The sequence below is a fragment of the Heliconius melpomene genome, chromosome 19 (assembly GCF_056956725.1).
Source record: "Heliconius melpomene rosina isolate 202511_hmr_F chromosome 19, ASM5695672v1, whole genome shotgun sequence".
NCBI classification, from domain to species: domain Eukaryota; kingdom Metazoa; phylum Arthropoda; class Insecta; order Lepidoptera; family Nymphalidae; genus Heliconius; species Heliconius melpomene.
Window position 1 is genome coordinate 11,441,724 of NC_140407.1, and position 13,366 is coordinate 11,455,089.

A 13,366-nucleotide genomic window follows, 5' to 3' on the forward strand; every position below is an offset into this window, starting at 1 on the left:
CGTAAACTATATATTTGTATAAAAACTTTATAATTTCAACCGTCTAAAAAATTAAGTAACAATATTTTATTGTCAATATTGAGCGTCTACCGACAAAAAATTTGGAGTTTGTAATATTGATGATAGTTCAAATCTAATTTATAGTACAGAGCGTACTCTCAAAGTTATACCACAAAATATAAGAAATATTTCAAGAAATTTTAATTCATTTCATACATTATTATCACGGTCTAAAGTTGATTGGGTTATTATAGTTTTGACCGAGTGCTGGCTCATGTGTTCTAATTTGGTACCCCTCCTAGATAGTTACAGCTCGGTTATTGCTATGCGTAATTTAAGCCAAAATGAGGGAATCACTGTTTATTATAAAGAAATATTAAATGTGGTTCCCAATGAACCAGTCCTTTGTGACGCGCATTGTTTATGTTGAGTAATTAATAGCAACATTGCTATATACAGGTCATCTGGTATCAGAGATACTTCAGACTTTTTTAAATCTTTAGATCAATTACTAAAACAATGCTCGAAATTTCAAAATATTATCTTAGCAGGTGACATTAATATTAATATTAGTATAGACAACAACGACCCTCGTTCCCAAACTAAGCTGGATATGGCTCGTAATTTTATTTTCTTATTAATCATAGAGATAACAATAAACCGGCATAGCTAGCTTCAAAAAATGAAACTTGTATTATGAGCTTTTTTATTTTTTTATAAAAAAGTTCAAAATCTCATAAAAAAGCAAAGTGTAACTGTAAAACCGACTGGTGGGTTCAATCCCCACTCAAGATTATATATTTATTTAAATTTATATTGCAGGCTATGCGCGGCGTTGAATTATGCCACTCAACACGCAATGCCTACAGAATTCCGCAAAAAATGGGAAACGGAGTGTCTTAAAAATACTAGGTTCCCTTTGCCTACCCTGCTGTGTGCGAGATACAGCGTGAAGCTTATTTAATTTAATTTTTTTTACAAAAGTTTCAATTTCGTTAAGCTGATCTAACCTATTTTTTTTATTACGAATTCTTCACGATCTATAAAGGTGTTTATTTTTTTTATTATAAAACCTTACTCGCGAGGTAATAACTTGTGGCCCAAAATAGGGGCCACAAATTCACCAACTTAGAAACAAAGCTAAATTTTATCACGAATTAGGGCTCAAGCAAGAGGTCCACAAATAAATTAATATAAAAATTAAATTTGATTCAAACCTCATAATTCACACATTAAATTACTGCCAAAAGCGGTGACTCAGTAATAAATCTTATCTTATAACACACATTTATTTATACATATTATATATAATTTTAACATAATAAAATAACAAATACACCCATAAAACGATACAAAACAATATAAATTTGTTTGTGACTTATATAACAATATAAATTTTATTTCTTTTCCTGGCTCTACTTCTGATGATCACACGTACGTGTGTACGTTAACGGTTTAATTTCATGGTATCACATTCCATGGTGTTCCCTCTTCTTTAATTGTAGGTTTAACCTGAAAATAACAAAACTTTAAAGTACAAATAACAATTTTCTTATAATTTTCTATTCATTTTTGTTATTTTACTTCAATTTTTGTTTGAGTTTAAAACAATTTCACTAACTCTAATTGTTTGCAAGCAATATGTTTGGTTTTGGACAAAAACAAAACAACACAGTGATCACGATCGTTGGACCCTCACATAGATACGGAACAAGAGTTTATTGAGATATGAAATATTTTGTGTCTGTTGAATTACCTGGTCTGTAATGTGGTCTTCACATGCCATTCTAATTTTGGCACATGTTGCTGGAGCTTCCAAGACAAATTCAGGACTTAATCCAGCATCAAGTCTAGCTGATTTAATAGCTTCTTTAATAGCAAAAAAGACAGATGCGGCGGAAAATAATGGTGGTTCTCCCACAGCCTATTAATAAAAAAATAGATATGGTAGTTAGCTGTAATCTGTACTTTATCTCATACCCATTAAACGGGTAATATTTCATAATACTGGACATTATATACAATCAGATAATGAGGATAGTAATTTAATAATAACTATTAAACTAATTAATTGCCAGACCATTATAATCAAAGAAATACAAAACACAATAATAATTAACCTTTGATGAATAAACAGCACGAGGGTTAGGAGCTCCTTTGAGTAAAGAAACGTTGAATATTTTAGGAATGCCTGAGAATCCTGGTATTTTGTAAGTCCCAGGACCTTTAGTAAGGACTTCACCATTAGGAGCAAATATCATTTCTTCAATAGTGAAAAACCCATAACCTTGAATAAATGCTCCTTCTATTTGTCCGATATCTATGGCAGGATTTAAGCTTTCTCCAACATCCATGACGATGTCCGTTCTGAGAACTTGATGATCCCCAGTCAAGCAATCAATGATAACTTCGGAACATGCAACACCATAAGAAAAGTATTCAAACAAATCGCCACAGTTTTTATTAGGATCATATTGTATTTTTGGTGCTTTATAAAATCCTGTTGCCGAAAGACATACTCTATCTAAATATGCTGCTAGGACCCAATCTTCCCATATGCCATTTGGGTTGTTGTTCTTATATGGCTCCAATCTTTTTTTTAAAACATCACACGCATTTATTACAGCCATACCATATAAATCAGAACTCATACTTGCGGCTGTTGACTGGCTATTTGGAACTTTATCTGTAGACATTTCACTTATATAGATTTTAGAAACAGGTACATCTAAAGCTCGAGATGCAACTTGAATCATCTTAGTAAAAAGCCCCTGGCCCATTTCAATTCCACCAATAGATAAAAGTACCGAGCCGTCATTATATACCAAAAGTAACGCGCCCGCTTGCATCAATAAATCTGATAGGAAAGATACTCCGTGCTTAATTGGAACAATTGTTAACCCTTTCTTCTTCCATCTATAGCATCTGAAATGTCATGAAAAAGATATTTTAAAGTACCTTCTAGGGATAAAAGATCATACTTAGTTATAAATAACTGCGTTTTTTATATCCACTTGCAACGTCTATTTTATACGTTTTATTCCATGATCAAGATGAGTAAAAAATATATTGTTCTCATGTAAGTGAAATTATATCTCTTTTTTGAGAATAAATTCTTTAAGCATAAAATAATAGGGTAATGTTGAAGATATACTTATGCGCCTGTCAAAGCTAGAAAAAGTGACAACGACAAATATTTCACTACGTACATATGTACAAGTATATATATATGGGAGATATAATTATAAGACAAATAAGGTCTAACTTACTTATTGTACTCCTCAACCATTTGTTTTCTTTGCCAGTAATCAGAACTGGTAATACATTCATACCAACACCTAGAAAGTGTGCAATATGTGAGCGGTTGATTAAAATGAGTTAAATCTCCTTCATGGTACATATTAATATCAACAATTTCTTCATATTTCTTGCTTAATGTATCTGATATATCTCTTATCATAACTTCGGCTGCGAACATAGCTTGAGGTGCACCAAAACCTCTGAACGCTGTATTTGCTGGTAAATTAGTTTTACATAGATAACCACTGATTCGTACATTTGGTATAAAGTAGCAATTATCAGCATGCATAACTGCCCTTTCGATCATCTGAAATAGAAAATATATTATATAGTTAACATAATAATATGAAACTAACACATATATTGCAAGGTAACTTACATAACTTGAAATATCCATGTAATTTCCAGCATTAGCATAAATGTCAAATATTGCACCTTTAATTTTTCCATCGTTGTTAAATGCAATCTTGTATTTTATTAAACATGGATGCCTATATCCAGTAATTTGCATATCCTCGTCTCGATCTAAAACAGCGCGGATAGGTTTCTTTAGTTTGTACGCTGCTACAGCCACAGGGAGAGCCAACACAGCTGCTCTCGTTTCTTTTCCACCAAAAGCACCACCAATTCTTTTAACTTTCGTAACAACTTTATGATTGGGTACGCCCAGTGCTTCTGCTGCTATGTGCTGAAAAAATATTAAATTTGTTGTTATAATTAATTGAAAAGAACTTAGCATAAAGTAGCGCATGAAAGAGAGTAACTGTAGGCAGGTGCTCCTCTCTATTAAAATATAAAGTCACGTGGTCTGCTGCATAAAGTAAAATTAATTGCAACCAGACTGCTCACTAGACTAAATTTGCATGCGCTCCTGAACGGACGTGCTTCAAAAAATCAAATTGTTTAGTTTTTTGCTGCAACCAGAGGTCCCTCACGTCAAACTTACAATAAGATAGCGTTATTTAATAATGTTTATAATACTGTATTTACGAGTTTAGACTTATTTTATATACGTAGTATGAATATTTCTCTAAATTTTATGATTAGCTAATAGATTTATTTATTACACATTTCCTAAGCACCATCAAGATTTAAGGGGTAATAAGAGACTTATCACAAGAAAATATACCTACAATGTAAGTTTATCGATAATGCGTATACTACGAGTTAAAGCCACGGCTAACAAATTTATGATATATCTGTTTGCTTAAGGTTTTGATGTGATAGTGTCTCATAAATCATTGAACGCCGGCTGAACGCATGAAAAAGCATCTTTTGTCACGGTCCGCCTGAGCTGAGCGTATGAGCAAGAATGCGAAATATATACTTAGCTAAGAGCTTAGCTTTCGACACATCTACTTATCCGTTCATTATTACTTGTAAATAAATATAACTGTTTCTTGTAATTAATGTGAGTAATTTAAGTCAATAACAGTTGCGTAGCTAGGGTATTTGCTGCCCGGTGCGGCTTAGGGGACTTGATGCCCTTTAAAATGGTCTAAGGTCTAAAAAAAAAAACAAAGTGTCTTCTACTCTCACGTAGATCAAGTGTCAGACACTAAAATGTGACATTGGCTACCTTTAAAAAAAATAATCGTCGACTTTGATGTCCCTTTCCTTTTGATGCCCAGTGCGACCGTACCGCTCACACCTCCCTAGCTACGCCACTGGTCAATAAACAATGCAATCGTAATGAACATCTAGTTCATTTATCGGAAAAAATGTAGTCCTCAATGTGAGGTGTTGTAACAAAACAATAATAATTCAATGATAGCAGTTCAATTCATAAAAATATGCAATTTTTCATTGATGTTTCTTTAAGACACTGACTATCACGTGTGGTAATTGTTATCGTCCGTAAGCTGAATTTACAGATAATCAGTTTTTTTGGTGATTTTGAGAGTACGCTCACTTTATGTATTTCTCCGCAAAATAGGCAATTTTATATAAGAAAACCTTTGCCTTGGTTGCGTTTATCTACGTTATCGTCAGTAATAATAATAAAATTATAACGGAACCGATTAATGTATCCAAGATATATTTTTCAAAATATGATTATTCGTTTTGTCGATAATAAAACAATAATATTTGAGGTTTTTTATTCTGTTATTGCGTGCAGCTGGAGGGCCTTGACAGATGTTATTATTATGGACATAGCTTTAATTTTTGTCGAGAGCAAGAATTGATTTCCCTTTATTATATTAAAAATCCTATTTATTCACCACAAGTCATTGTCAACAAAAATTATCGATTACAATATAAAAAATGCTATATCTATTTAAAATTTAAGGGTTTTGCATACCTTCCGGTAGATTCCTAGCAATCTACCAGTGTGTATTCGCATGTGGGTCAATGGTGTTTCCCGTATAACCAATATATATAGTATTTCTACGTAACATATTTTAATTTAAAAATTGGGAGGTTAATTTAAAAACGTTACAAACAAATAGTTTAAATAAAAACTTACATAGAACCGTCGTGGCGGAGTGGCACAACCGTGTAAAAAGACGGTGGTGTTTTCGGTCGCCACTCGGGAAAATGAATTATTCTTATATTTTTATTTCTTCTCTCGCTCTGGTACCGAGGCAAAATCACAGCGTTGAGTTCGGCCACTCAACTTGTAATGCCTCGAGAATTTTACGGAAGGTGGAGGACGAAGTCTTAACACTAGGTTCCCTCTGCCTTATATGCTATATGCAGAATACAGCGTCAAGTTGTAAAAAAAAAAGAAAAAAATATATACTTACACTTATTTCTGCCGGATTTTGAGTAGTACATATGATTTCTAAATCGTCCTCTCTTCTTATGGCGTATGCTGACATAGTTTCCAAATAAAAATGTTCTTGTGCTCCGGTTCTAATATAACCTTCTTTAATATGATCAGAACTCAATAAAGCCTCCTCTACATTTCCTTTTTGTAATGTTCTTGGCGAATTTCTATAAAACGTTCCATGTTCGATAGCATCCTCAATAGTTATTATAACAGGGTATAACTTCTCATATGTAATAGTAACCAAGTGTTTCGCTTTTCTCGCAGCGATTTCAGATTTGGCTACGATGGCTCCGACAACACAAGAACGGCTTGTGACTATTTTGTCAGCAAATATTTGTTCATCTTTTACTACAGGACCCATTTTATTTTGTTCCACTGATAAATCAGATGCTGACAAAAAAGCCACCACATCAGCGTCTAACAGGGCTTTACTTGGGTCAATAGAAATAATTTTAGCATGAGATTCTGAACTAAGTACCAAACATAGATATAATTCGCCATCTGAACTCAGGACATCGTCACAATAGATAGCTTCGCCACACGCCTGCTTCAAAGCAGATACATGAACTATGGGCTTGCCAATAGTGTCGTATGTTATTTTATTATTATTATTTATTTCAAAATATTGACTACTTTGAGGTTCCATACGTGGTATGTCATAAAAAGCAGACAATTCCTCGTTCTTACTTATTTGACTGTTATAATTTAATTCGTTACAAACATAAATATAGAATTTAAAAAATAGGCTAAGGCATAGGGATTTGCGATATTCCACCATTCCACCAGGTGCTGAGCGATTCAAAAGTAATTCTTGGTTTAAATTTTGAAAAACATTTGATAAAATTTCTTCATTCCAAGGAAGATTTATTAATTCCTCCGAAGTTCTAGTGGCACATATAGTTGTTGGACCCATCCCACCGAAAACTAATTTTGCTTCCGTTATTAATTGCGATTTTTTATCAATTATTACATTAAAGGCTGCTGTAACGATTGATGTATAATCGTCTCTTCGTCTAGCTTGTTTATAAGCTTTGAAATATTGTGTTTCTGTTGAAAATGGTATTTCAACTGCCACAACAACTTCATCGTCATCTAAAGCCACTCTCCTATGATTAATAAAAAAATGTTGATCAATAGCTACATCTCTGAGACCTTTCTTTGAACTAAGAACTTTAACAGTGGCAGAGCACGCCAATAATATTGGATTTAAATCTGATATTGGGTTAGCATTCATTATATTGCCTACAAGAGACGCTACATTACGAATTTGATTTCCAGCAAACCAATGCAACATATCAGTTATGGTATCAAATATTTTTGTACAGGTTTTAGTCTTCATGCTAATATTTTTTAAAAAATCATACAAATCTGTTAGTGTTACAGCCGCTCCTATTTCCACTCCTGATTCTGTGAATCGAATATAATTCATCTCTTTTATATGACTTGGTGAAATTAGGATTGGATAATATTTTTTCTTGTACTTGACTTCTACTCCTATTTCTGTATTACCCACTACAATTTTACTCAACGGGAAATTTTTTTTTAATAGCAGCACTTCTTCAATTTTACTTGGCCTAATCCAAGTAACATTTTTGCCTTTATAATATAAAAAATTCTGACCATATTTATTATTCAAAATCAACTCCGGTGGAAAAATGGGTTCCTGCGTTGCGCTGTATGGCCGAAATTTTGAAGTATTAAATAGTTCTTCATTATTCTTATTAATTTTACAGCAATCATTACCTAGCTGACAAGGCCTATTTACTTCACTGACATTATCGCGTTGCCAAGCTTCCAAAAAAGTTTTAAATCCTTCTACTATTGGTCTATATCCAGTGCATCTACAGAGATTACCTTGCAGAGATGTCTCTATATCATTATAGTCTATTTTGTTTTTGCTCCTCAAGAGAGCGTACATAGACATGACGATGCCTGGTGTACAAAAACCGCACTGAGATCCATGAGCTTTAGCTATTCTTTCTTGAGCCGGATGTAGTTTCTCTTGAGTATTACCTATACCTTCAATAGTAGTTATTGCTAAACCATGTACTGCACAAAGCGGAGTTAAGCATGCGTTGACAGCAATATGTCTGACAAATTGTTTAGGTGTTTATATTTATTTTCATAGCTATAAAGAATAAATACATTCCCATATTTAAATGAGAAGCTGTTCGTAAGAAACATTTTAACTAGTCAAAAAAATAGTTTTATAAAAAAAATAGTTTAAACTAGTTTTCAAAATAGCGTGCCTACTATATTTACCTTTTTAACACATACTTTTTAGGGTTCCTCACGTCAAAAAAAAGTACACCAAAACGCATAGGATCACTTTGTTGTCAGTAAGTCTATCTGTACATCAATACTCAAGACTATTTACCTCAAGATCGCGTGGAAGTATCAAGCTAAACTAGCTTGCTGTTGTTGCTGCATTTTGTGTAGGGTAAAACCCATAGGGTCCTATCGACCTAAATTTTGAACGTTAACAAGAAGTAACAACTTACAATACAAACAAAAAATTTAAAATAATCTTTACAAACTTATATTTTTAGTTCCTTTCATATAAAATGAGTACATACGCTCGCAAAGTTATGTTTGTCAACTTTTTAAGTCACGTTACCGTTTCCCTATAATCAAGAAATTGGTAGGTACTGAACCCTCGGTAGGCGAGACCGACTCGCACTTGACTGGATTTTTGCAGATAGTTACTTTTATTTTAAATATAAAATATCAGTGGCGTAGCTAGGGTATTTGCTGCCCGGCGCGGCTTAGGGGACTTGATGCCCTTTAAAATGGTCTAAGGTCTAAAAAAAAAAGTGTCTTCTACTCTCACGTACATCAAGTGTCAGACAATAAAATGTGACATTGGCTAACTTTAAAAAAAAATAATCGTCGAATTTGATGCCCCTTTCCTTTTGATGCCCGGTGCGATCGCACCGCTCGCACCCCCCTAGCTACGCCACTGTAAAATATATTACAGTAAATAATTATTACTTGATAATTTTATTTCGGTAATTAAAAGGATACTTGATATTTTTGTCATGTTCGAAATATTGAGACAACATTACTGTGCAAGCGCCGCAGCCACCTTCGCCGCAGCCATACTTCGTGCCAGTTAAATGCAACTTCTGGCGCAAGTACCAAAGTAGTGTCCATTCAGGATCCGGGCAATGTTCTACCACCTACACATTAAACATTACTCATTAATAATTTATACCACTTGCATATACCTAAGCGCAAAATATTCCATCTACGTAAATTATTATAATTTAAACTTAAATTTACTTAGCTTCACGCTTTATCCCTTATTATAACTTAATTAATATTAAAATATATCTTCCTGATGAAGTTCGACCAATGTCCGACTGAAAATGCCGAAGTTATTGAGCGTTGATGAATCAAACGTGCTTCCTAATCATTTATATTAATTTATTTTCCGTCGCTGCTAAGAAAAAGCGCGGCATCGTGTTTCCACCACTTCATCATCATCGTCTCATCATCAGCCTGTGTCGTCCACTGCTGGACATAGGCCTTTCAAATGGCACGCCACTTCCACCACTCCAATACAACACAAAATATTTCGAAATAGAAGGAGTGTCTTCACTGGGTTGTTTCAGCTACTTCTTCTATATGGCTATTGAACTTGAAATATTAATAAATAGTTATTTTATATTTTGCAACAGGTAAAAGAAAAACAAACCTTCTTTCCGTTGACAAAAAATACCAATTGAGTTTCCCTATCCTTAGGTATCATGTCCTCGATAGTGTCCATTTTAAGTTTTTAATCGTCTAATTCAGAAAGGTTGAATATATATGACAACTCAACAGTGCCTACAAACAACCACAAACGTCGGAAGTTGGCCGACGTCTAAATCTTGCTCAGAAACTAACTATTAAGTATATAGATAGGTATATGTATATCTAATATGTTGTTCATATATCTGAACACATTTGTTCCCCTACACTTCTTGTATAATAATTATGATAGTATAAAGTTAAATAAAAAATGTCATAATAATAGTTTAGTAAAGTAAAGTACATAATATAATACGAGATACCGATGCAAAAATCTTCAGATATCGGTATTCATACAAAATTGAAGAATTGGTCACATTATTGTTGCCTCGCAAAATCTTGCCACAAAAATCTTTAATTTAATTTACGGTTTTTAGTTTGTGTAAATACATTGTAGGCATATTTCTTTAACGAATCCAACATAATTTTAAAGAGATTAATGTAAAGAATCGGAAAAAATAACGGGTACCAGCTCTCAGTTAACTTATAATAAAATTAAAGTTTATTCTTTTACATACTTATATGGTTGTCCTGCAAAATAAATGCTGCAAGCTAAGGTTGCCATCATTTACTTAATTAAGTAGATCAACCGTTCTCATTTCTCATTTGGTGTAATAAGCTTTTTTGTTGAAATTTATGATCTCGATTCTTATGTAGATTGATAAATCGTAGATAAGAGTATTTTTAATGTAGATTAATAAATGAATATGTAGATTAATAAATCGTAGATAAGATTATTTTTAATGGAGAAACTATTAAAATTGTAAGTGTAGGTATATCGTATATATAATAAACTAAGCTCCAAGAGTTCCACACTCCACACAGTGAAATTAGTAATTGTTTGTGACAGTAGAGGGGATATGAATTTATGATTACCTATAAGTAGTTCTTCAATCAATAAAATATTTATCAGGAACCCCCCATAATTTAGAGGTCCCAACTGTTAATCCTAATAAACTATTGGGCCTGTTTATTTTTATTTTAGTTTTATGCAGTCGGGGTTTTTATTTTTTCAAATATATTTTTTTGATTGCTTACAATATTTTTAATTTTAAATCACTACATACTTAATATAAAACAAAGCTTCGCTTTCCGCTGTCTGTCCCTATATGCTTAGATCTTTACGGTACTTACGGCTAAACTACGGATTTTGATGCGGTTTTTTTATTAGACAGAGAGAAAAGGAAGGTTTATATGTATAATAATATCTATTATATAGCAGAGAAATAGTGTTATTTTGGTTTCTAAGGTGATGTCGAATTCGAAATTATTATTTTTATTCCGCTTACATTGCAATCGCAGGCTGAACTCTACGAGATTTATCAAAATAACCTACTAAGTATTGTACCTTTTGACAGGGTCTACGGAAGACGATAGCGGCTGCGGCTATACCGCTAGCTAGAGCGGCGGCGCCGCGTGGCGTGTTCCTATAAAAAGGGAGTCAGTGGCCATGCTTCGTCATAAGTTTTTTTGTTCAAACATTTAAATGAATATTCTTATAGGAAGTACGAAAATGCAACTTAAAATTTTAATAATTTTAACATTAGAAATCTTAAGTGCTTTGCAATCATAGATTGTATTTATAAAACACAAACACAGTGACTCTAGTGTAATATAAGATAATGAGTCGCACACAAATAACAATTTGGTCTTGTATAAGTACTTTAATAGAAAATATACATTATTTCCATAATTTTTACAACAAATTATATTCTATTCTACATAATTTTTTTGCTTTATAATACATGTCTAGTATTAAATATTTGAACATAAATATTTAAGCTTATGAAATCCCTATGATTTTAAAATTTCATATATCTTAACTTAGGCACAAGTCAACTTAAGTGTCAATGGCACTTCCAAGCATTGTTATAAAGTTAGCTAGATTAAATTTATAACATTATTTAATTTCACATTCTTCTCCAAATATGCTTAAGCTGATTTTAAGATACCCTTTTTTTCTAAATCTTTTTCAATGGCAGTTCCTTCATATCTTATTTTATCTTTTAATGCTTCTTGTAACAATTCTGCATCAAATTTCTGTTTCGACCATTCATATCTACAATATGACCAATACAGTAAAGTTGTTATTGCAAATGATCCAACACCAATATGTTGAGAAACTAGAGGCTTTGACGTCTTTAAAAATGATGCTAAACCCACTCCAACTCCAGATGCTATGCCATACATAAAACTTTCACGAAAGCAAGGTATCTTTGAGACATCTCTTCCAAATATTACTAAGCCCTAAAAAAGTAAAATTTTGTGGTATAATAAAAAAAATATCAATCCAATGTGCACAATAAAAATACAGACATTAAGAATAATACTCTAACAAAATAAAAACATAAACATAACCATATTGTTACATCACATAAAATGTGTCATATACAAATATCATGTAAAAGATAGATCTACATTAATCTAGATCTGTAAAAGTAAACACAAAGAGAACGTTCTCACTTCTTTCTCTTCTTCAGAATCCTCTTCTAACATGCTTTTTACTACCGTATCCATTATAAATTATTGATATAATTTATATATGATGATATAAATCCAACACCAATAAGGATTTGTGTGTTTAAATATTATAATAATGTACTGTAGGCTCCTGCTATATTTTTATAACATTATTTAAAATATCTATTCACTAAAAATATATTTTAATTTAATCTAAACGTCAGTAAATCTTTATCACTTTATCAGTATCACAGAAGCAGAACACATTTAGTCATTTACTCACTTTATTGAGTGTTGCAATACTACTGGCAAATATTAGACTACTAGACCCAAATTATAATCGCTAACTTTTTTGTAAACTATCCCAAAATTATTCTGACAATTCACACAGACTAATTATTGTAAAGTGTGTGTTTTTTTCTATTTAAGATCATGTTTTGAATTTATTCTAATTCTAAATACAACAAAAGAGTTATTATGATAAAGTCATCAGTTATCAGATCGTTGCTCTCCGGTAGAAGCTCTCTTTAATAGTAAAATGTTTTTAGAAAAATAATATCATTCAATATGATGACACTTAACTTATTAATAAACAAGTAGCAGTTAGCTGGGCTGAATAAAAGTTACGGGGCGAATAGATTTCATGCGATCATGAACAAGTTTAGTGCATGCGTAAGTACAATTAAATTATTAGTCTGGCCAACAAAAGCTGAACTCCGTTATTTATTGAGCAGCAACACTGTTACAAATTTTAGTTTGACGTTTCGTTTGGTGAGTTGAACTTAGTGATGTTAATACTTTACAATTAATAATGTAATCTACTTCTTACTTCAGTTTGTTAATTCCAAGTTGACCAAGCTGAAGTTCAATATGCGCTGTTCACGTCATTCACAACAAGCTGTCGAGTTGACTAATAATGCAATGTATTTTTATATACTAACTAGCTGAACCCGCGAATCAAGACAAACAAACGGACAAACTGACGAAAGCAAAATCGGCCTATCTTGTCGAAACGGAGACCTACACCATGGGTTATATAAA

General features: G+C 32.5%; 2 protein-coding genes across 2 annotated transcripts; both read right to left on the reverse strand.

Annotated features, from left to right (window-relative positions):
• Positions 1-1,273: 1,273 nt before the first annotated feature.
• On the reverse strand, positions 1,274-10,005 carry LOC146528744 (xanthine dehydrogenase-like). Its single transcript, XM_085203763.1, has 8 exons — positions 9,771-10,005; positions 9,098-9,252; positions 6,048-8,163; positions 3,680-3,988; positions 3,270-3,607; positions 2,121-2,925; positions 1,757-1,924; positions 1,274-1,512 (listed from the first exon to the last, which is right to left on the reverse strand). Exons 1-8 carry the CDS (start codon positions 9,840-9,842, stop codon positions 1,462-1,464), a joined length of 4,014 nt encoding a protein of 1,337 aa, XP_085059889.1. The 5' UTR covers positions 9,843-10,005; the 3' UTR covers positions 1,274-1,461.
• Positions 10,006-11,514: 1,509 nt separating this feature from the next.
• Positions 11,515-12,624, reverse strand: l(3)87Df (cytochrome c oxidase assembly factor COX20 lethal (3) 87Df). Its single transcript, XM_085203766.1, has 2 exons — positions 12,329-12,624; positions 11,515-12,112 (listed from the first exon to the last, which is right to left on the reverse strand). The coding sequence occupies exons 1-2, from the start codon at positions 12,380-12,382 to the stop codon at positions 11,798-11,800; spliced, it is 369 nt and encodes a 122-aa protein (XP_085059892.1). The 5' UTR covers positions 12,383-12,624; the 3' UTR covers positions 11,515-11,797.
• Between the last annotated feature and the right edge of the window lie 742 nt (positions 12,625-13,366).